Here is a 25,273-nt window from a genome sequence, read left to right as displayed (position 1 = left end):
TCAATTGTACACACATGCAAACTCATCTGATAAATGCTTTAAAAATCTGGCAACACCATGTCAGACATATTGTGAAACACATCTGGATTCTATTAGTTACTACTTTACCAGTTTTTGAAATTTTTAAATTGCCATTGAGTAATGTTGCATTTTACAAACAAACATGCAATATATGTTATTGTTATTGAGAGCTATCATGCAATTAAATAAATCCAAGGTGATTAACCATATTAATCTTAGTTGATTAACTGATCAGTTAAAACTGCTTTGGTTGTTAAGCGTTATATTAGAAACGGTTTTCTATTGTATTTGGGCTTGGATTTATATTTTATAAACAGATTGTGAGCTGCCTCATGGAGCACGCTTCTCAAAAAGTGGATTATAAATCCTTTAAATAAAATAAAATAAATCTGCATGTGGCTAAAAGCAATAGTTGCGAAGCAAGAAGCAGACCACCTTTGTTTTTACATATGCACATTTGTGCCATTGTAGCATTTAGAAGAGGAATTTCTTCTAGGCGAAATAAAGAAGGAAATGCCTTTTATTATTTATGTCTGGGCATTACTATCTTACCTTTCTTTCATCATGGAGCCCCACAAGGCAACATATATGTGGTTCTCAGGTGGTCTCCCATCCAGGCACTGACCAGCCACAGCCCTGCTTAGCTTCAGCAAGGTGGTAGCCTCAAGTGCCTTCAAACCATACAACGGTGTTTGCTGTGTGCAATTATTGGTGTTGAAGACAAACTTTTTTTAAAAAAAATTGCCACCCAGTTGATCAAGAGTATGCTTTTAACTGGTTAAAAGTGGGTTGTTTTTTTTTAATGCTACAATCCTATACCCAGTCATGGGACTAAGCTTCTTTGAACTCAAAGGGATTTCTGAGTAGACATGGTGAAGACTGCGAATCAAATTAACCTAAATCAGCCTTTCCCAACCTTTGGGTCCTCAGATGTTGCTGGACTACAATTCCCATCATTCCTGACTATTGGCCATGCTGGCTGGGGCTGATGGGAATTGCAGTCCAACAACATTTGGGGACTCAAAGTTTGGGAAAGGCTGGCCTAAATGATTAAACATTACAGCCCTATGAGTTTTGTTTGTATCCCACCTTCCCTCCAAGCAGCCCAAGGTGAAATACATAGTGGTTGTCCATTTTTTGATCCTCACATCAACCTTTAGATGTAGGTTAGACTGATGTGAATCCCAAATTCTACCGACTACGTCACAGTGGTTCTCACAGGCTGAAATCCTAAATACAGTTACTATGGAGTAAGCAACGCTGAATAAGGTGGGACTTAATTCCATTTAAACTTGTATAAAATTCCTTCGCCACAGAAGCTCTGTGATCCAGTAGATTCTGTAGGGTGAAAGATGTTGTCTGGCTTAGAGAATAGGTAGTTGGGCTCAGGTGTGAGAGACCCAATTTCATTTCCCACCTCTTCTAGGGACTTGTAGTTTGGCCTTTAGTAAGTCATCTTACCCATTTTACAGATCCTCGTCTGTAAAATGGGGGTTGTGACCTGCCTTACGGTAAAGCCTGTACATCATCGTGGAAGTTGAAACAACTGTACCAAGTATATAAACAACAGGATATGAGTTATTTGGCATTTAGGAAGGGAGTGATCCTGAGTCACAGAAGCTGTAAAGTATGCCAGATCCAAACCCCATTCAGGGTCACACTACTGCCAGCTGCGCCTGCCCAAGCCTGGCAGAGGAAAAACAACCCTGTAAAATAGAATTGGACTTACATTGGTATATGTTCAGCTAGGTTTACAGGCAGTGCCGGTGCCAGGGTATTTTGCGTCCTAGGCAAGGCTAACGACTTGCACTCCCCCCCCCAAAATGGCTAACTTCAATTTTCAAAAACAGATGTCTTGTAGAAAAAATGAAAAGCACAAAACTTGAAACTGCTAAATTTATTTTAGTTGCATTTTTCCAAGGGTTAAAAAAACTAATCAGTATAAAACTGTGCCCCTCAAAGGTCAGTACTGCGCCCCTCTGAGGTCTGCGCCCTAGGCGGCTGCCTATTTGGCCTAATGATAGCACCGGCCCTGCTTACAGGACATGGGACCAAGTTGAACAGAGTTAGGATGCAGCATAAGTTCCCCCGCCAGCCCAGCCCTACTACTCCCCCAGAATGCCCATTTTTGGAGACTTAAGCTAGCTTAAGTTACGCCACACTTGGCTGAGCCCTGGCTGAGCTGGGATTGGTGAGATCCGCCAGATAGCAAAGAGTGAGTTAGGATCTGGCAGAAGTGGAGGCTGGTGGCTCCAGTATTAGTGGGGTAATGAAACCACTCCAGGTTTTAGTCTGAACTTTTAAGGAGCTGTCCAAGGTGCTTTCAACACCTTGGACAGATCCTTGAAAGTCCGGACTAAACCCAGAGCAGATTCACTGCCCCACTGACATCAGAGCCACCAGCCTCCACTTTGCCAGATCCTGACTCATTCATCCCGGCAGATCTAGGGTTAGCATTGCACCCTAAGAGTCATCAGCACACAAGTATTTTTATATTATTTATTTATTTATTTAGATTTATTTATTTATTTATTTATTTATTAGATTTATATCCCACCCTTTCTCCCAGTAAGAGCCCAGGAAGGCAAACAAAAGCACTAAGAACACTTTAACACATCATAAAAACAGACTTTAAAATATATGGAAACAAAACAGCCATTAAAACATATTAAAACAAAACATCTTTAAAAGCACACCTTGGATCCACTCTGCCAAAGCCCTTCGGCAAGCTTTAATAAGCCAAGAAGGGCAAGGGTCGAGAGGACACATGGCTGGCTGCATCATCACAAGTACTATTCGACATCAACTGAAACCATTCCCAAGAAGTTGCAGCCGACGTTGCATTGGACACCTGACTGGGAACTACAGTAGATGTGGATGAGGCATCAAGATTGCTATGGAGGCGAGCAACTATACCCTAAGGTGCCTTGAAAACATTTCACAGTGGGCCTCTGAAGGGTCTAAAACTCCATTTCCTGGAGCTGATATCAACAGACCCCTGACAACACAGAAAAGCTCCACTGGACGGCTACCTGAGGATGTAATGGTGGCATAGAAGTGGGCCTCACCACCACACAGGAGGCACAGTTATGATGTTTTACTTGTGCCTGATCCGCCTCACAGCACATCTTTCACCACTTGCGCTCTAGTGGTCATCCAGCTTGTTTCATTGCCCTTAGCTCACTGGTGTACCAAGGTGCAAACCAGGCTCCACAATACTGGAGAGAGTGCTCGAGGGCAAACTTGTCAAGAGCCTGATGCACCTCGCTGTGCCACAGCATGACAAGGGCTTCAACAAGTTCTACTGGAAACTCTCCTAGGGCATTCAGGAATCCTATGGATTCAATTAGTTTCCATTGGTGGATCATCTTTATCTCTCCATCACTCCTGCAGGTGAGGATTGGAGCCATATGTCTAAACTTCACCAGGAAGTGGTCTGACCATGACAATGGGGTGACATCCACCTCCCTATCTCCAGACCCCTCCTTCCTCCATCTGGAGCAAAAACCAAGTCAAGGGTGTGCCCTGCCCTATGCGTCAGGTGGGTGACAACTTGAAACAGCCCCATGGTCGTCATGGAGGCCATGTAGTCCCGAGCCGGAGCACTAGAGGCAGCCTCAGCATGTATATTGAAATCACCCAGGACTATCGTTCCAGGCTTCTCCAATACCACAGCTGAGATGGCCTCCACCAGCTCGGTCAGAGAAGCTGCTGGGCAGCAGGGTGGACGGTACACCAGCAGCAACCCTAGTTTACTGTCTCCTTGGCTCAACACCAGGTGCAGCCCCTCACAGCCAGCTCCAAGACAAAGTGGTTTCCTGGTGACAGAGATGGAAGTTCTGTAGACCACACAACTCACCACCCCATCCCTGTAGCCTGTGCTGGTGTTGCACCGAGTATCCAGGTGGGCAAAGCTGGGTCAGATCAACTCCTCCCAGCTCACCCACCCAGGTCTCAGTAATGCACACCAAATTGGCACCTTCATCCATAATCAAATCATGGATGTGGTCTTATTGTGTACCAACCTGGCATTAAACAACGGCACACACAGGCCAGTGGGCACAGCAGATGAGCAATGAGGAACCCGTCCATGGGAGGAGTGGGAGCAAGGAACAAAGTGTAGATAGCCTTGCCCTTTACTTCTATGGTAGTTTACCACCTCCCCATGGCTATACCTCCCTCTACCCATGATCACTGAAATTGGGGTGGCACCACCCATGTTCCTCCTTACTAAGACTCTTCCTAAACACCTGAAATGGACCCAACAAGAGCCCATCAACAAAACCTACTTGAACCAATTATCCCAGTAGGCCTCTGAGAGAATTGGGAACAGTTACACCCACTCAATATCTTTCACACGGGGCACATCTACTCCCCCCCGTCTCACACTCAGGGAGGGCCAGCCTTCTGCCAGTTACAGATTCTCACTCTGAAGGCATCTGGCGACTTTCTTCTATCATTCAGTTCACTGCACAGGCTTTTACCCTGTGCAGGAACTGCACATGCACCATACGCCCTCCCCACTACCAATCTCCTCTAGATTAGAGGACCACCTTTGGTGTCGCCCCTTTGGTGGTGACCCTGCTGCCCAAGGGCAGCCCGACTTTTATGCCCCCAACCCAGCCAGGAGCTGATGCAAGAAGGTGCAAGACTGACTGCAGCCTCTCTCTGGAGCCAGGGTCAGGCAGGGGGTCCCAGTCCTTGCAGCACTTACCAGGGACTTCAGCTGTCTCAAGAGACAGCAACCCAAAGGAGTGAGCAAGTAAGCACCCAGATGCTCAGGTACACACTCCCAGGGCAGGTCTTGCCCAGTACTGTAGCTGTTCCCACTTTTTATATGTCTACACGAGGTCGGCAGAAGTCCCATGAAATTTCACAAGTGGGTTGGGATAATATTTTGAGGCGGGGAAGCCTCCAGCCATAACCCCTCTTTACCTTTATCCTGCCTTTAAGCCCCATTTTAGCGCGCACACACACACAATCTGCTTCATTCCTCCCTCATCCTTCTCATGATGCCTTTCCCCAGTAATCTTCCTAGCATTCTGTCTTCTGGGTGGGATCCAAGCATGTAAATTCAGAGTGCAACAAAGAAAATTTTAGAAACTGTGTATTATGTTGATAGACCCCCTCAATGCCCGCCAGTCTGAAAGGCAAGAAGGAACAGACTAGGAATATGCTAGCTATGAGGTGTAAATGCCAATGCTCTAATAATGAGATCAAAAAATCCTCCTTAAGCTCACTTTTCCCCCTAAAGTGATCTGGCGTATTAGCCATGGATGAAAAGACAAACAAGTACATGTATTTTCAATAATAATGTCAGCCGGGTCAGAGAAGAATAGAAAATGAAGTGAATTCCTAATATCCTTGGAGATCACTTTCTGAGGCAGTCTGTTTTCTTTTTGATTTAGCCTCACTGCCTGCCTTTGCATTTGCTTCAATATATATAAAAATGCCTTTTATTAAGAGCTGGACTAATGCCATTACTAATATTTTGAATGTATGATATTATACTGTGTGTGTGTTGTGTATGTCTGTGTATACACAAAACAACACCTTGGGACATGCAACAAAATCTTGCAGAATGGAGTGTTCCTGTTCAGGATGCCAGCCAACCAGCTAGCCATACCCTTTTCCAGAATACACCATTCCATTCCCCATCCCCACCCAATTTTCCATTCTCTCCCTCTAATAGTGAGTTTCTATGCTCACTTCACATGCCCAGTCCTTTTGTCCACTAAGGGTTTTTATACACCTGTGAACCTTGGGATCTTCCTGAGGCTGCTAATATTTTCTTCTTTGGTGGTAGTTCAGCTGTGCTGTTTTTACTACACAAGGACTGGCATTCAGAGAACCAATTTGCTATTTGCATATAGGCTATTCACAAATATCTCTCACTTGAGACGAGTTAGCATCATATTCAGATTTTCACAATGCAAAGGTCCTTTGGCTCCATGTTTTGCAACAATCAAAGATGGCTGATAGAAAGGTTCATTGCCTTCTTTGGTTCAACCATAAATTGGTGCAACATACACTGAGTCAGGCCATTGGCCCTCCTAATCAAGTATTTTCTACTCTCACAGGCAGTTGCTCTCCAACAGATTTCCTGTTGAGATCTTTGTCAACCTTGCTTTAAGCATTTTACATTTGTTTTAATGTCAACACAAACGTGGAAGTAGTTGTGGGTACATTAATTATAATTTTTCACATTCATTTTTTTTCTTTTTTTAAAGTTTGTTTTTGTTCCATGTTAATCTTCTCCAGTGTGTATGCAGACTGGCTTGTCTGATGCCCTAGAAGGATAGTGAAATGTCAGATTTGTTATTGATTGTAGCCAATGGCTATCAGAATGGAAACAGCAAAGTTACAGGCAATAGAAGATAGGGGGGTCTCCAGTGAAATCACTAACTGCTTGCAAATGACAACTAAGAGAAATATGGCATGACCCATAACTTCAGGAGGTTAAGTATATATTAAAATGTTTCAGTGTCATGTTTGCAAGGCCTCGGAAATGCCTCCACATCAAAGCACCGTCCTTTATGAACAGGTTTCTGAACTATGGAACATTACATTAACAACATAAGAACATAATGTTCCCAGGCTATGGTCTGAAGGCACATGAGGCCACCACCTTGTTGAAACTAAGCAGGTCTGGATCTAGTCAGTGCCTGGATGGGAGAGCGCCTAAGGAACCACAGGCATGCCACCTTGGGTTTCTATGACAAAAGAAAAGTGGGGTATAAATGTAATAAATAATGTATTCATTTATTTATTGCATTTATATCACACTTTTCCTCCAAGGAGCTCAAGGTGGCATACATGGTTCTCCCCCTCATTTAATCCCCACAACAACCCTGTGAGGAAGGTTAGGTTGAGGGGCAGTGACTGGCCCAAGGTTGCCCAGTGATCTTCATGGCAGAGTGTGGATTTGAACCCTGGTCTCCCAGGTCCTAGCCCAACACTCTTAATGACTACACCACACTGGCTGTTTATGAAAAGCCTGCTGGATCAGGCCAGTGGCCCATCTAGTCCAACATCCTGTTCTTACAGTAGCCAACCAGATGCTTTTGGGAAGCCCACAAGCAGGACTTGAGTGCAAGAGCACTCTCCCCTCTGTGGTTTCCAGCATCTGGTATTCAGAAGAATACTGTCTCTGACTACGTTGTTTTGTAAGTAGAGCATGTGTTTCAATTAGTACGTTATGAGCAATTTCCCCTACTATAACAAATTTTATGTTATTTTTACGCACGCTTTCCCCTGATAAACAGATTTTTTGTACATATTGGGTTGTAGCTGATGTAAGTCCTACTCAGAATAGATCCATTGAAATTAGGTTCATTAATTTAAATGGGTCTACTCTGGGTAGAACTTCATTAGATACAACCAATTATTTGGATGGATAACAACAATGCAAAATTTGAAGCACAATTCAAAGGACAGTTGCATTTTGGTTTGTGTATTGTTTTGGGAAGAGTAAATTGGGTAGTTTCACATTAAAATGTGAACCAAACCAAGGTTCTCCCACATCTGTAGTCGCCAAATTCTGTTATATTTGGGGGGCCTTAACCTATGAATTGCATGACTAAATGGCACAGGTTTCTTCATAAAATCAAGCAGTGGTGACTAAAAAAATTAGTTTTATGCTTTAGTTTAAATGAGAACCAACAAGAAAAAGACAAGGTCATTTTCCCTTCCTCCACCTCTCTCTTTCTCAGAAACACCCGTTAGCCTGTTGAAGGGAAGCTATAAACCCTGCACGCTTGGATTGTTGAAAAAACAGTTGTCCTTCTTGCTATCATCTTTTATGTACATTAAAAAAAAATTAATAGTCAGTAAACATATCCTTTGCTTACTGGAGCCATTAGAATTGGATGTGCGGGGGCAGGTTGGAGGGAGTTGGAGAAATTCACTTCAGTTTGCATTTGAAGGCAATTTCTGAAACAATATGTAAACCAAAACACAGCAGTCCTCCAAAATTCATACTCCTCTGAAGTTTACAATGCAGTTCTCCAGCCAAGTCATATGTACAAAAATGCATATACTGGGGTAAAGGGTGCATAAAAATGCATATATTGATGACAATAACATACTATGCCTTTTCAAAGAAAAAAAGTGGTTTGCAAAAATGCATATATTAGGCAAAATTTCCACTAAAACACTGATGGATTTGCATAAAGACCTTTTTTTGACAAAAATCACAAACACATTTATTTATTATTTATTTATGTATTTATTTACGTCTTTATGAGATTTATATCCCACTCTTCCTCCCAGTAGGAGCCTAGGGTGGCAAACAAAACCACTAAAACATTCTAGGAAAATGGAAATGGAGTACCTTCAAGTCGATTCCGACTTACGGTGACTCTGTGAATAGGGTTTTCATGGTAAGCGGTATTCAGAGGGGGTTTACCATTGCCTTCCTCTGAGGCTGAGAGGCAGTGACTGGCCTAAGGTCACCCAGTGAGCTTCATGGCTGTGTGGGGATTCGAACCCAGGTCATAGTCCAACACCTTAACCACTACACCACACTGGCTCTCTAAAAAAAAAAAGACATTCTAAAGCATCATAAAAACAGAGTTTAAAATATATCACAACAAAACATCTTCAAAAACATATTAAAACAAAACATCTTTAAAAAAGTATTTTTAAAAAAAGCTTTAAAAAAATCTTAAAAGCAATTCCAACACAGACGCAGACTGGGATAGGGTCTCTACTTAAAAGGCTTGTTGAAACTGATGTGGAAATGTGGAAAACAGAACTTAAGTTTGGAACCATGAAAAACGGAGAGAAACCAAAACTCTCAGATTTGCCCATTCCTTTGGCAGGTGGGCTGGGGGAGTCTAAGAACAGTTCTTCATCAGCTACTTTAGTTGACTGTGCTTAGTTTAGTCACTGTGTTGAATTTTATCTTCCCTTCCTTTTTTCTTTGTTCTTTCCATTTGTCTGATCTCCAGTTTCCTTTATCCATTCTGCTTGTTTCTACCACATTGTGTCAAGTAAGGATGTTTAACATGTAAGAGAATTTTTAAAAAAGTGTGCTCAATAAAGAAAGAATATCCTTCAGGCTCAATTACAAGAAAATCATTTTCATCCTTCTCTCTTTATTTTTTTTTAATAACACCAAACAGATTTTTTTAAAAGGTTTCCTTTTAAAAGATAGAGGTTTTACATATTGAAAAGAGATGTAAGGTTTAAAGGAAGGATTTAGGCTTGAACTAATGTTGATAGTCATTGTGATATAGCCTGATAAGAAGGCTGCTATTTTTGTAACTGAGTCTTAAAGGCACTTTTGGTCTTTGAGGAGAGTGTGTAATGTACTACGCTGATAAAAATCAAGGGTAAATAGAGGTTCCCTGTTGTCATGAACATCACGGGAGACTAATGCCACTGTAGAAATACAGATGGCAGCTAGATAAGCAAGTAGTGAGCACCCATTCATCACCCCAAATCCAAACCACTAAAGATTAATATTTGTTGAGGGTCTCTTGTTTTAGGGGGAAAGAAAGATCTCTGATCTCGGTCCCACATTTACGGGTTTACGCTTGACAGAGGCATCTGTCATTGATTAAGAGGTTAATGATCAGTAGTTTCAGGTCTAGATATTTTGTAACAGCTGAGGCCCCCGACAACAGAGGGCAAGGAAAGATGAATGATTTACAGACCAGTTAACATACATTCTTGCACTTTTAAAAAGTAATCAGCAAGATACAAAATTGAGGACATTAAGAAAACCAATAGAAAATTATATAAACATTCAAAAACACGTGGTCTTCAATGGCTAGCCTTAGAGTCACCCTATTTTAAATGCAAAGAGTTCAGAGGAAGACCAGAATGTGCAGTGGCTGAATTAAAAGAGTTCATTAACAAATGTGGTAGCATTTCTGTTGAGCTGCACTTTAAGTATGGTTTTGTCAAAAAAAGAAAGCAATTGTCAACCATGTGGTTGTCAGACCATTTTGCTCAACTGTATCCTCAAATGTTTACAAACCACCTTCCAGTTTATTTCATGCATCAGGGTAGGCTATAGCCTGAGACAGACCATGCCAACATAAATTTGTAATGCTTTAAGGTGCCACAAGATTATCCTGGTGCCAGTTATGTCTTCATTTATATATATAAGCGTCTAACCATCACACTGCAGTTCACTTCACCACAGAAAGATGGCACTACAAACTACAATGTGACTGAGCCACATTGGACTCAAGGCCATGCAATGGGGAGAAAGAAGGAAGGCAGGCAGGCAGCCGGACAAGACTGAGAGGAGAGCTGCCAAGCAAGGGGGGGGGACAGGCGGAAGCCTGGGCGACCCACAGAGCCACTTAGTGGGATGTCGCAGCATCATTATTGCAAGGACTCCCTTTCCTCCAGGCCCAGTGAGGGGGGGCAACACTGACCTGAGAGAGGACAGCGAGTGGGCTGTGGCAGACCTTGCAGATGGTGGTCTGGGCGACACACAGAGCCATTTCATGGGAGGCCTCCCTATCACTGCTGTGAGGCCTCCCTTTCCTCCAGTCTGCAGGGCAGATGCAAGGAGGAGGTGCAAGACCAGACAAGGAGCAGGAGGAGGGAGAGGTGCCTTGGCGACCTGCAAGAGAGGGTGAGGGGTGGCCTTGGCCACCAGAGGGAAGGAGGGGATTCCTTGGTGGCCTGGGGAAAGGGGAGGTGCCTGATGACAAGGGGGGAAGTGCCTTGGTGACCTGGAGAAGGGGGAGGGGGAGGTGCCTTGGTGACCTGGGGGAGGGGTTTGCACATGAACCATGCAAGGACAGAGCCCCTAGTAAAGCTATACAAGTGTTTCTTGATCTTCACAGACATATTAATCCTTTATTAACAGCACATCAAAAATTGCTGCTTCTGTGCTTAATCCTTTGATGCACATTTAGCATCTTTATCTTCATCATTCATCCCTTTTATTCTGTTTTGTTTGTCTTTGGTTGTTGAGTTACTTATTAAATGTCCCTTTTGCCCATTATTGTTCTGTGTGATCACACATAAGTGAAAATTTCTTGAAACAAAGAATAGAAAAGCATTTTAAAAGAGCATAAAAGAGTACACAATATGTTACCATTTTAAAATAAAGCAGGTGAAAGCATCTCATCAGAATTCCTCAGTTGTCAGTGATGTTATTTTATTTTACTTTGTTTATTTAAATAAATTTAACATGAAAACTTGCACCACCTTTTGATTCAATCATCAACAAGTAGACTAGCTGTATTTTTAAAAACCACAAAACAATTCAAAAAACAATAAAACAATTGACATATCGCCAACATTTTTTGCTCCAAGGGCACATTTGCAAAGCAGAGAAACTGTTGTGTGCACGACACATGCTTTGCAACCAAGCACACACACTGTTCTGTTGGCTGCAACAGAATGCTTCTTTCAAACCTAATTTCAGAGGGGGAAGAAGACCTTTGGTTGTCAAGAAAGGCCTCTGCTGGTGCATATGCATCCATGGGCACCACATTGGCAACACCTAAGTTAGCACATGTAGGACGCTTCAAACGCTGTCTGGAATAGCACTCTTACAGTGAGATACTGTACCTAAAGGGAAGGAGTGAGATTACCTTCCTTAGGAAGGATGTTCCAAAATGTTGGTTCCACCAGTGAGGGGACCCTGCCCTTCTAACAGCCAGGGCCTGTGGAACTAGGCCTCCAAGGAAGATCTGGCTGTGTAGGTGGGTTCATATGGGAGAAGGCATACCTGGAAGTGTCCTCAGTCCAGACCATTACCCTGAATCAATAACAACTTGGACAACCACTAGTTTAAAAAGTTGTCACGTAATCAGATCATGTGTTCAGATGGCAAGAAGTCTCATTCTTTCATGGCGTAAACATAACGACATAACAGCTGTTTCACAAAATCACTGGGTAGCTGGAACTCCAGTATGAGGCACAAAGCCATATAAGACTGCTAACTACTTGCTGTTTTAATATTCTGTTTTAATATTTAACTTGGACATACGTAGTATGTAAGGACCTCCAAAGATTATTCCCCACCCCCACATACAACTGACATATGCAATGGGACATAACATAAAAAGATTTGCATAGAATGTGCTCTGTAGAATTCGCCATTTAGGGGTCCAAATCGAGGCTTAGTTTGGTTTGGTTTGATTTTAAACACAGGGATTGCTTAGCCACTGCCACGAGTGTCAAAGGTTGTTCATTTTACATAACTTTGCATTCCCTCTCTCTTTGTCTTTTGTTTCCCCCAAAGAATGCTTGAAGATGATCTGAAACTCAGCAGTGATGAAGACGATAATGAGCAGGTAACGTTTTTGACATCTACTGTATTTTCTCAGCTGCCCAGTGTAGCCGCATGAGCTTTTATGATATTTGCAACCCTTCATCCCTTCCCGTCCAGTATCTAAGGTGTAATTTCTATTTTGATAGCTACTGTGTTGCACCCCAAAAGACTTTGCAATTACTTGCGGGTTGTTCTTCTTCATTCCAAATGCTCCAGCACCTATTTTATCCTGATCAGAGTACCCTGATGCTTTTCCCTGTTTCTTAATCAAAGGCATCTCCATCCAGTTAAGATCTCTCCCTCCCTCCCATCTGTCCTACAAAAGGTATCACAATGCTTGCCATTGTGGAGGCAGTTCCATGGTGACATCCATGGAAGCAGATCTGTTACGGCAGGGTTGGGGAACCTTTTTTCAGCCCGTGGGCCATGTTTCCTTCTAGGCAACCTTCCAGGGGCCATATTCTGTGGTGGGAGGGACTGGAAAAAAAGGAGGCAGAGAAATGAATGGTAATGCCACCTTTGTTTCTAAACACGGTTCCGCATCCCTCTCTGTGCTCCTGGGCAAGCAGGAAGCATGATCACAGTTCGAGCACAGATTTCTAGTGAGGCAAAAACACTCAAGGAGGATACAAACCATAACTAGTGAGGAGTGTGGCACGGGGAGAAGGGGTGCGGCCCAGAGAGAGTCTCAAGGGCCAGACAGAGAGGTCTGAAAGGCCATATTCTTCTCAGTGGAACCCATACTGAGGTTCCCCATCTCTGCATTATGGTTTCTATTGAGAAGTTTGTCCACATTCTGCTAATTCTGTTTTGGAATTCTTTGGCAAAGATGTGGAGGGGAACCTCAGTCACAAAGAGACACTGTCACATCTGTCATGTGCCCAGTGTGCCCCCCCTTTCAATCATTGTTAGTATTTTGGCTCTTCCAGTGGGGTGTAAAGGAAGGCAGAAAATAAGGGGCAAGATCTGGAATCGATTTTCATTTACAGCTGTGGAGCAGCCATTGATGTTGTGTGCTCTCAGTTCACCAAAAGATCTAAAGATGCCAGTCTGTGTGTTTCTCTTTCAGCACGGACTGCATAATCGGTATCAAATGCTTTTTTTAAGTAAAGGAAAGTCTGTTGATGGCTTTGTTAAAAGTATCGTCAAATGGTTTGGAGTTATCCACCAATATGGTCTCATTCCTGTGATTGTTCCTCCTCTCTTTAAATATGCTGGCTAGCCTACAAGGCACAAATTCCTAACGGCAGGTAAACATCTGCTTAATGTTTTATTAAGCAGTATCATTAAACTGAGCTTAAGCAATGTCTGCATTTTAAAATATTACAGTTCTCCAACTACATGGAACATGCTACACATACATCAGTACCATTTCAACAGAATTCTCCAGCACTCCTAGCCACAATTTAGCTCTAGTCATGTGCAACTACTTTGATGAAGCAACTAGTGGCTCTGCATTGGTATGTGCATTGCCATCCACACACGTCTTCCAGAGGAGCATTGTTGCCCATGCAATTGCACATACAGGAACTTGCTTCTATAAAAGATCTCTGTTGCTTGGTCAGGGAATGTGTGTATAGCAGAATCAATCCTTGTTGGCTTTATTGTGTACTTCCTTTAAAAAAAAAACAAGTGAAACCAATTGGAACGTCTTAATGAGAGATTAAAAACAGCTCAGGATTTGGGTTCTTTGAAGCAGTCTTATCTAGTCCCAATTAGCTTTGAGCTCAAAGTTATCCAAGTGAATTGTAGCAGGATCTAGAATTTTAAGGAGCTGTAGTTTACTAATTTTCTCCAGCCCCTTCATCTTTGTTCTGCATTTTGCCCAAGAAACAGCCCTCTTAACCTTTGAAACGTGTGTCCTTAATCTAAAACACATTACCAGAGCGTTGTGTGTTTTGGACCAAAGTAACTCTGATACCACTCACTTTATTTATTTTTATGCATTTAAGTCTTTTCTTGGCAGAACAAATTGTTGAAGTGGATTTTTATCTTTTCTCTCTCACCCTTCCTCTCTTCCCCCTTAAACGATTAACTTTTACACATGTGGATCTCAGATAACCCTACACTACATAGCCACCTCCTACATAATCCTTATTCCTGATTTGGCTGTCATATTTTAGTTATTGTTTTTCTTTGCTGTGTTTGTATTAGATAACCGCATGCAAAATGAACTACTTGATCGCTCAGAGGCTCACCAGGCCTTAGGCTGAGCTTCCTCTTCCTTCAATAGATTATGAAAGTATGGAACATTTCTCTGTTGTTTTTAACCCTGATTATAAATTTGCTAATTTGGAAGATGCAGTCATGCTGTTTTAATGAGATACCAATAGCTGAATCTCTTTCAACAACAGATTCCTTTACTGCTCAACTACCCCGCATCTCCCTACCCCCCCATTTTTACCTAGATCCTCAAAAAGTTGTTTACCTTCCAGAGAAACACCACACATACACACATGTTTCTGTTTATTTTGCTATCAGCAGAAAAGCTGAGGAATAATTTCTCACCAATGGCATCAGTACTGAACACACACAGAGAGAGCAAGGTCATCTTGTCAAAGGTATGGGGGGAATCAGATGGATTAGGACAGAAGCAGCTACACATATCTTTGACAGAGTATTTTAATGTGAACAGTTTACTTTTCTTCAAATTTCGTTGACATCCTCGGCAGAACAATGTTGCTGTAACACAGAAAGAACTGATTCTAGCAGTGTATTTAAAAAACTGTACGGATGGTTACCCCCTCCTTTTTTAAACCTGTACAACGTTTATTAAAGTTTCATTAGTCTCACTAAATTTCTTCCTGCACCTCTTGAAATCCCTCAGATGTTTTAACTGAGGCTGTGGGCACACTAGTCAACCAGAATGGTTTTTCTAGTTGCCTTTTGAAGCGACCCTCCCCTCTGCTGGACACTCCTCCCTTCCCCACTTCCAACTTCAGACCTTTCAGGACTGCCCACAGCAAAGTGTTGGGCCAATCATTGTCCCTGCCTGAGCCTACAGGACAGCATTTCCACTGGCCACACCTGGAAGGCAAATGGGTGGATTTACCAATCAGTTGTGAAATCTGCCTGAAGCTGAATTTTTTTAAAAAACACAAGCTGTTCTGGCCAGTTTTAGAGTAGAGTTTTACTAGGGAGAGGGAATAATAATAGAATGGAGTGCCATGGAAGAGGGAATGATTGGCTGGAACCCTGAACAGGATCACTTCCTATTGTAAAATTTTGGTGCAAAATGCTGTCTTTGATTCCCCCGCCTCCCATGTTACAATAAAAGGCTAGACGGAAGACGGCCTAAAATAAACAAGTGTAAACTCTCAGCATTAGTAGTTAAAATTTGACTTCACTAAGGATGCATTCAGACATGGAACTTGTTGTGTTAATTTAATGGATTAAAATGGGAGTGCTTCTGTCCTGATTTCTAAAATTCCTTTCACACTGCAGTACCTGTTGCGTTAAGGAACAGTGGCTTTTTTGGCCAATATACCGGCATTTCACGCAACTGTCTTTCACACTGCTGCAACGAACAATGTCTTGTTTTTGTCTCTCACCCATTATACACATGCACAGTGTAGTTCCCCCATAATCTACCACTTGAGTTAGTGTCTGGACACGGGTGTGTGGGGGGAAAGGAGGAAGGGAATGCTACTATGCCGGAATACCAGTACCAGGGTGGAATAGAAAGCAATACAACATTGTCTAACCTCCCCACAAACCAGTCAGGAGGAATACTCAATAAACAAGTCCTCTGGAAGTGGCCAAGAAATCTTCAGCTTAGCAGATCAGAGAGAAACATAGACATCCCACAGATCTGCATTCCGTCTCTTGGTGGATTGTAAGAGTGGATTGTAAACATTTATTTGTTTTTTATATTCCCCCAACCCACCGGATGAAGTCTACAACTGAGTATTGTATGACAATGGAAATAACAAAGCCTCACATCTCCCTCCACCCCCTCCTCTCTCTCTCTCTCTGTCTCTCTCTCTCTCAGCGATGTCACTGCTGTTATCCTTTGCCTTTGCTCTTTCCTCACTGGAGAGTTATTCATTGATTGAGAGAAGGAGAGAGATGAGGGGCTGCTATGGATTCTCTGAGGACCAAGATAAAGAAGACCTTCATCATAAAGGAGAATCTAAGGGCAACAGCTGCAAGAAGAGAGAGCCCAGGAACAGGCCTTTGCTGATATGTCTTTCAATGAGGCAAAAGGAATTTTAACCCATGTGGGGGCTCCCTTCGACACAATAATAATGGGAACACAAACCAGAGCTAGTTATGGCGAGCAAGAGAGTGGAGATTCCCCTAGGATGTCACCCTTGTCTTTGTAGAGACCCGTTGAAGTGGTACGGCTTATCTGCTACTTACCTGGAAGGGTTTGGCATTAAGCTGATGGAAGATTTCCAACACGGACATTGCTTCACCCTGGGATGCAAAAAAAAAAAAAAAACACCATAGTAAGGAAAAGATCTCCAAATGTCAGTCTTTGAAAGCTGAACCAGAGAGACAAATGGGGTCTTGAGATAGCTTAAAGTGGCAGTGCTAACTGTTGTGCATGCCATGGGAGCGTTACCTGGAAATGAAACAGCATGTGTGAAAGGCAAAGCATCCCAATTCATCTCCAAGTGGCATTGCCTTAACTTCTTTAAGCAGACACTAGAATATTTTCACAGAGGAGCAATGTCGAGGCTGGGGAGTGGGGAGATAATTCAGGGGCATGTCTGCAGAAAGTCCCAGAGCCATAAGAACATAAGAAGAGCCTGCTAGATCAGACCAGCGGCCCATCTAGTCCAGCATCCTGTTCTCAGAGTGGCCAGTCAGATGCCTCTGGATAGCCCACAAGCAAGATCTGAGCACAACAGCATTCTCCCCTCCTGTGGTTTCCAGCAACTGGTATTCAGAAAAAATCTCTTGTTAGACAATTCAGGGTCAATCTCTTGTTAGAGGATCTCATATACAGTAGCAGAAGTGAGAAAGAGATTTGCTTGAAACCCCACAGAGCTGCTGCCAGCTCAGAGTAGATAGCATTGGGCTAGGTGGAGCAGAACTGAACTATGTAGCCCAATGCAATCTACTCTGGGCTGGCAGTCCTGGGCTAGGTGGACCAATGGTCTGTAAGTCAACTTCATATAATGGAATACAGGGGTAGCCAACGTAGTGCCCTCTAGATGCTGTTGACTCCAACTCCAATCAGGATTCCGGGGAAGGCTGGCTTAGATGCTCAGCCCAGATGAATATCTGTGACTTTGGAGTGGCCCCATCTTTTTTTTCCCATATGGTATCCCTGGCAAGGACACTATGTCATCACGTAGCATCCTTTCTAGGGAGATTAATGGCTACTTTTCAAAGTATGCATCAGTCGAGCTGCTGCTTGGCCTTTTAATCTTAGAAATGAAAAGTAGCCAAGTGACTTAATAAATAACATTAAATATTACACACACATATACACTCCACTCCTGAAAATCGGATGACTTTCTCACCATTTTTGGTACTTCTCCCAGCCCCGGAGTGTTCCCAAGTCAATTGATAGCTCCCTCTTGACTGTGGATGGTGTCATTTCTGCTACAGAAGGATCCACTCTCGGAGAATGAGATTTCTGTTAGTATTACCCAGAGATAGGGGACCTCGGGTTCAGGGGCCAAATGTGGACCTCCAATACTCTGCATCTCTCCAGCCCACACACTACTACTGTCCCTGATTCACAGTGTCCTTGAGTATTTTTGTCTGGGTGGAATACACCCTTGAATTCTGATAATGCTTCTCGCTCGCCTACGTAGATGACAGAGATCATTAATTAATATTTTGATTGATTACATTTATATTCTGCCCTTCTTTTCAAACGGAGCCCAGGCAAACAAATGATAAAGCATTAAAAACATCTTTAAATCATCTTAAAAACAAACATATTTTTTAAAAAATCTTTAAAACAAAACATCTTAAAAAAGAATTCCAGTACAGATGCAGTTTGGGCTCATCCCAACCGTACTAAAAATCCATGTTTTCCTCACTGGAATTGTCTGCTGATAGTCAAAACCTGATTGCTTTGCCATTTCCTTGTACTCTAATCCAACTGTTTCCTCATTCAAATTTGTAGGTGTGCTTTTTTTTTTTTTTTTGCGAACTCCTCCCCTCCCAGCACAGGGAGTGTTGCTGATTGGCTCAGATCAGAAGGAAGAGGGGTGAGGGAGCCAATAGGAACCCAACAGAAGCAGGAGGCATGGAAGGAGATGGAGTTAGAACCACCCACATAGTTTGAGGCAAAGCAACCACAACTCCCTCCTTATATCGCTGTTTATCTCCTTTTCACAGTATAGCAGTTATGAGAAACCACAGATTAAGGAAGGGGAAAGTGTGGGAAGGCAGTGATTGGAGGCCACTGTCATATGGAAGAGGGAGAATCAATGGAGACACAAGGGGCTTTATTATGGGACAGATTTAACAGAAGTATGGATGAGTCTTTTGATGTGTGAGTGTGTGGGGAAAAAGAGCCTACTGTACAACAGTAAAATTCACATTCATTGCTCCACTTACTTTTACCTTTGGCTCTGCTCATCAATCTCCGCCCCCTCCAAAGGTTGCCCGGAAAGGAACGTGGCCCTCAAACTAAAAAAAGTTCTCCATCCCTTATATGCAGGACGTGAGCCTTCTTAGGGCAGATCCACACCATAAGTTAAAGCACATGACTTCCCCCAAAGAATGTGCATTGGATGTGCTTTAAATGAATGGTATGGACCTGCCCTCTGTTCAATGGAATCTCCAGATACAGAGTCAGAATACCATATGGTGTGATAAATAACAAGAGGTGACCCTCGTGCGTTTTTTAAAGGAACCTAGAGGCATCTTACTGGAGATAATATTGGAATAAACAGGTCTTGGTCAGATCCAATCAGGCAATCCTTACATTCTTATAATTAACTTCAAGACTAATGTTGAATTAATCAGATGTCAACTGCTCCACCATAGGTTTGAAATTCACCATGTGAGCATTTTTTCTAGAAAACACATATCCCTAATTATTCCTTTTCGATGGAAAATGTCAGCTTGAGGAGAATGTGGAATATACGAGACAGGGAATATTGCTGGGAAATGAAAGCCATCATGTCAAAAGTGGCCTTTTGATAAGCAGTCGTTGCACCACCCTCAGGGAAAGGCTGACCTAAACCTTAACACTCAGACTTCCAAAAGCAACATTGCCAGCTTCAGGACACGAGAGATTAGGGAAAGGACTGAGATTTTCCTCGGAAGACATAGCACTGAGCCAGGGGAGCCACCTTACAGAGACAACTTGCAGTCATCCCTTGCATCAGTTTCCCTGACAGCCAAAGGGCGTGAGGGTAACTTTCTCCTTGCTTTGACTGCAAAGGGCCTTGCAGAATTCCTGCAAAGTCAACTCGGCTGGGTCACTGAAACTATCCTCAAGAGTAAATGTGGCACAGTGGAAAGACTTGGCATAGGGAGACCTGGGTTCAAATCCTGCACTTCCATGATTCTGCTCATCCATCTGTCCGCTTAATTTAGATCACAGGTTTGTTGTGAGGGCCAAATGAAATAATGCCCTTGAGCTTCATGGAGGAAGGGCAGGACACAGTTGTGATTACCATAGCGAGTGTTGAAATGCTATTTATAAATGCTGTTTCATGGAAAACAAGAACTGGTTAGTTGAACGTGTGTAGCTGGGAGACACAGGCTGCAATCCCTCCCCCCGTCCATCCAGCACCATAAGATTTCATCAGGAAGTCAGTATCAGATCTTGCTGGTATCAGATAGTGGGAGTAATATATTACAGAGTGAGTGTGGTGTAGTGGTTAAAGTGCTGGACTATGACCTGAGAGACCTTAAATCTCCACTCAGCCGTGAAGCTTCCCAGGTGACTTTGAGCCAGCCACAGACAGTCTCTTAAACTAACCTGCCTCATGGGGGTGTTGTTGTGGAGATAAAAAGGGTAGCAAGATAAAAAATCATAGTTACTTGTGAAAGACCCATATACAAGGAGTGCAGGCTGTGGTTACAAAACAGCCACACAGTCACAGCCAATTCTAATCTGACATACTGATGCATGTGGCATTTCAATCACATGGCACATTCTAGAGGATATAACCGTAAAGATAAAATCATAAGGAAATTATAAAGTGAAGTGGCAAAATTGTCCGCCTCAATCTGCTCTCCGTTTTCCAATTACCTTTAATTATCTTAATGTACATTTTCAGACTCAAAATTAGCAGCAGCTACATGATGTAACCCTCTTAGTGCCCAAGGGCCCACTTTAGGCTCTTTCCATTCCATTTCTGTCCTTCACAGAATGATCTCCCTCTCAGACCTTATTCTCCCTCAGGTAGTAAAGCTATGTCTGAACTGCACCACATCAGGCTATAGGTAGGGGTTCCCATCTCTGAATATGCCTCTGTACCAAAACAATTTTTAATCCATAGAAAATGAGTTGTCACAGGGGAAAGGATTCTGCCCAAGTCTTCTCCCTGGCATGCCAGGGCTTTAGATAGATAGATAGATAGATAGATAGATAGATAGATAGATAGATAGATAGATAGATAGATAGATAGATAGATAGATAGATAGATAGATAGATAGATAGATAGATAGATAGATAGATAGATAGATAGATAGATAGATAGATAGATAGATAGATAGATAGATAGATAGATATGCCATCACCCTCCCAATAGAGATGTCACTGCCATTTACTGGGATGGTACCAGAATGAAGCAATGGCAGGGAAGAGTGGTAGCAAGTCTGGAGCTTAGGACAGGGGAGAAATTTAAACGCACTTTGCAATCAATGGTGAATCTATCAAATTCATACTTTCCAAACACTATGGAAACCAAAACACAGCCATCCTTTGAAATTTACACTTCTCCGTATTTTGCAATGCAGTTCTCCAACCAATCACTGTTTACATAAATGTTTATATTTGGGGAAAGTGTCCATAAAAATGAATATATTAGTGAAAGTAAAATTAAGATATGCATTACATTAGGGGAAAATGCTTGCAAAAATTTTGTTTGTTAGCGAAAACAGCATACAAAAATGTGAAATCCTCACCGGAATGCTGGAGAAATCTGGAGAACTAAATTTAAGATTGGAAAAATGAGAAACGAAATTGGCATATCCTTCCATCTCCAGTTGGAGCTGTGCAGGCGCACTGGCAAGAGCACCAGATTGGCTCCACAACATTACCGTTGCCCTTTCCTGCCGCATCCTGGTAAATAGCAGCAGCTCCACTGCTGGATGGGTGCAACATGGCACCACCCGAACACTCCTCTCGCTCTGCTCCTGAGACTGATCAATCGACAGACAGACAGACAGATCCCCCATACTTGAATAGCTTGCACAAATATCTCATTTGAGAGAGAAAGGGAGAGGGGAAGCCATATGAAATCCTTTAAATTAATAATCAAAAGTTCACATCTCAAACAAATCAAACTTAGCCATGAAGATGAGAAGCAGAAATTATTAACTCTGTAGTCAGGCTGATGGAGGTTCAGTGAGATCATTTTGTTCAAAGATTAAAGGTGATGAGTGCTAAAGTAATTGAGGAGGATGACTATGACAATATTAGACTAGAGCCATTAAAGTCAGTAATGATCAAACGTTAATTATCAAAGCAGAGCGAACTACTCAATGCAGACAATTTGTGTCAATAGCTAGCTATCCCAAAAAGGAGAACTGATGGGTGCGGGGAGATAATTTGGAGATAGTATTTTCTTATAATGAAGTTATAGCCAATATGTGTATTTCAAAGAATGTTAGCTACAAAAAGAGAGACTAAGAAATAATACTTCCCCCCCAATCAGAGACCAATAATTATTTCTAATTGACAGGCCTGCTGCATATTGCATGTTTTCATTCAGTGCATTTTTGCATCAAAGCATAACGCACATTCTTATGCAATGGTGCTTTGATTTCATTGCTTCTCATGGCTGCCAGATTTTTATTTTATTTATTTTTTTTTAAAAAAAAATAACTGCACTTAGCCAAAAAGAATCCTGATGTAGCTAACAACCAAGTTTAAAATATAGAGAGAGGCTGCCATCACAATTATTATTAGTAGTATATAATAATAATAATAATAATAATAATAATAATAATAATAATAATAATAATGTTTCCTGCTTTGCCATGAAAATTGCAGCTTGTGCTGCTCAGAAAATAAAACAGCGGTGAAACCCAAATGACAATGCACCCCATAAAACAATATCAGCATTTCCATAAAACTTTCAATAAGCCTCATGCCAGCAGCAGAAAGTCTTGTGTCACCTTAAAGAGTTAACAAATCTATTATGACAATAAGCTTTTATGGACTAGAGCCCACTTCATCAGATCCATATCAATGTTTAATATTAGTGTTTCAATAAACAATCCTGTAACATTTCATTTCAGTAAACATGATTATCAGCATTTCAATAAACAATAAAACACCAAACTTTAAAGTAATGGCAGGAATAATGAAATCTATCCTAGTAGCAATAAGAAACTGATTAGAGGATCTGAAGAGAAAAGGCACAAAAAAAGGAAAGGTAGACATGTCCACCTATAAAAGAGAGATTACAGAATCCATATTAAGGCCCCATCTGCAGCATACATTTAAAGCAGTATTATACCCCTTTAAACAGTCACAGATTCCCCCAAAGAATTCTGGGAACTGTAGTTTAACTACAATTTCCAGTGTGTTTGAACAATCAATCCCCCTTCCCAGGGAACTCTGGGAATTGTATGAGTGAGGGGAACAGAGGGCTCCTAACAACTCCTAGCACCTTTAACAAACTACAGTTCCTAGGATACTCGGGGGAAAGCTATAACTGTTTAAAGTGGTATAATAGTGTTGCAAATGTATAGTGCAGATGGGGTCTCAAAGGTGCTTATCCTTGGTGGAGGGTGCAGATTCCTCCCCTGAGGCCACATGTCTCCCCAAACACAAGCAATTGCTTTCTAGCCATCACCACTGCCAGCTTTGTGGTACGTCTCTTCTCATCTGCACTGAAAAAGTAGCTGATGGGAGGAAAGGCAGTGGGAAGCCCGCAGACATATGGAACATTATATAGGTAGAAAATTCAGAAGCAGCATGTCTTTGCTGCAGATTATGCCATCGAAGTAATATATATATGGAAGACATTACCACTAAAAACTCCAGCAGCTTAAACAGCTTGATAGACTCTAGCCATTCTGCCATCCGTGCCCCCAGCTGTGTTGCCTAGCAACATTTTAATTCAAGAAGAATGGATGGAGATGAAATCCCTGCGGAGAGGGAAACAGAAATAAGAGGGCCGTTGACAGATGATCTGAGTTGTTTCTTCTAATATACTGTGAAGATCACCAGCTCTTTTCATGAATGATAAATGGACTGTATACAGATCAATGGATTCAGCAATAAACTGGAACCAGGCTCCAAATCTGAGGTGGTGCAGGCCAAGAGGCCTAGATAGTTACTCATTTAGAAGATTTGGAGTGTGTTTTCTCAAAGGTTTCACAGGAGGAAATTGATCTGAACATTTGGTCATCCTGGTTTGCCCTTTTCTGTTGATGGCTAATAAAAATTGCTTTGGAGAAAGAGACTATTCTGTCATGATGGATGTAATTCTCCTGATCTTGTTGTCTAAGACTGACAATACCTAAATTGAAATTAATTTCTCAGCTGCTGCAATTATTCTAAAAGAGTTTGCTTCTTGTATCTTGAGATTACCATAGCATTTAAATTCTAAAAAGTCTTAAAATATTCTAAGGGTACAATATTTTGCATGCGTATTTGAAAGGGAGTCTCACTGATTTCAATTAGTATTTTTCCCAGGTAAGTCTGAATAGTACTGCTACCTAAAAACGTGTAACTTCATATAATTAAAACTATTTCATCTTGTTTAATCTGAATTTCTAAAGCATTAGATGAGAGAGAACAGTCTGAATTTCTGCTGAAGGGTTTTTCAAAATATATTTGATCAGTGGGGAGAAGTAACAGAGGGCTGTGTTCAGTGTCAATCCTAAGAGCAGACCCACTGAAATTAATGGAATTTACTAACTTAGATCTATTCATTTCCATGGGTCTAATCAGAGTCCAATGTAGTTGGATACAACCCTGTGTCAACTCATTTCCATGCAAACTGACACCAACACAAAATATGAACGACAATCCTGTCCTCCCATGCACTTGCATAAGCCACTTACCCAGTGTGAATGGAGATATGAGCATTATTTTGAAACAAAGTAAAAATGTTTCACTCATTTTACTCACTTGCCCATTGTGCTTGGATCCTTGGGTTCTGAGGTGCTAATTTGTAGCTATGTAAACAAACTGAAGGAGAGGCTGTTGATTTGGGATGATGAACCCATTTTAAAAAAAAAAAATCCATAACTGCCCTTGTGTCTATCAAGTCCTCTGAAGTGTTATGGTTTTATTTATTTGTTTGTTTGTTTATTTATTTATTTATATCCCACCCTTTCTGCCAGTAGGAGCCCACTCTACAGAATATTAAAATCTCTTCATGTGCCCCTCACATGCAAGCCCTGTTCATGCACAGCAGAATCACTCATCTGGGCTTTTTGAGCTCACCTCACCTCATCAGATTTAACATAGGGTGGTATTCAGTGCTAGTCCTACTTACCGTAGGCCCATTTAAGTCAATGGGCATGACTAAGTTAGGTTCATTAATTTCAATGGATCTACTCTGAGCAGAACTTAGTTGAATACAACCCATAATTTCGAAACACGTTCTCCAGCAAAAGCGCATGGGAATCTACATGACTGCGTACTGTTTAGCCATTCCAAAGAAAGGTGTGAAGGTTCTGCCAGCAAGCACACATTCATGCAGACTTATCAACTGCATAATGGTCTTGCCCAGTTTTAGAATGTGTGAAAGGAAGCCTAAAGAAGCTCAGCCCTGTGCTCTTTGCACCAGCCGCACTGATTAAAACATGTGCATAGCTTGATTGGCAGGCACAGGCTGCATACACACCCCACATTCAGTGCAAATCCCTCCCCCACAAAGAATCCTGAAAACTGTAGTT

At 42.0% G+C, this 25,273-nt stretch overlaps 1 protein-coding gene across 3 annotated transcripts in view; it reads left to right on the top strand.

The window, feature by feature from the left end:
• The window catches only part of AFF2 (ALF transcription elongation factor 2), a 446,876-nt gene that overhangs the window by 313,221 nt on the left and 108,382 nt on the right, over positions 1–25,273 (top strand). For all 3 annotated transcript variants that reach the window (XM_061598696.1, XM_061598697.1, XM_061598695.1), the window contains exon 7: positions 12,239–12,290. In XM_061598696.1, the coding sequence (XP_061454680.1) occupies positions 12,239–12,290 (52 nt within the window). The remainder of the gene's footprint in view (positions 1–12,238; positions 12,291–25,273) is intronic.

Source organism: Rhineura floridana, chromosome 16 (genome assembly GCF_030035675.1).
Source record: "Rhineura floridana isolate rRhiFlo1 chromosome 16, rRhiFlo1.hap2, whole genome shotgun sequence".
Classification (NCBI taxonomy): Eukaryota; Metazoa; Chordata; class Lepidosauria; order Squamata; family Rhineuridae; genus Rhineura; species Rhineura floridana.
The sequence above is the reverse complement of the archived record's forward strand: the minus strand, read 5'-3'. Positions and strand labels throughout refer to the sequence as shown.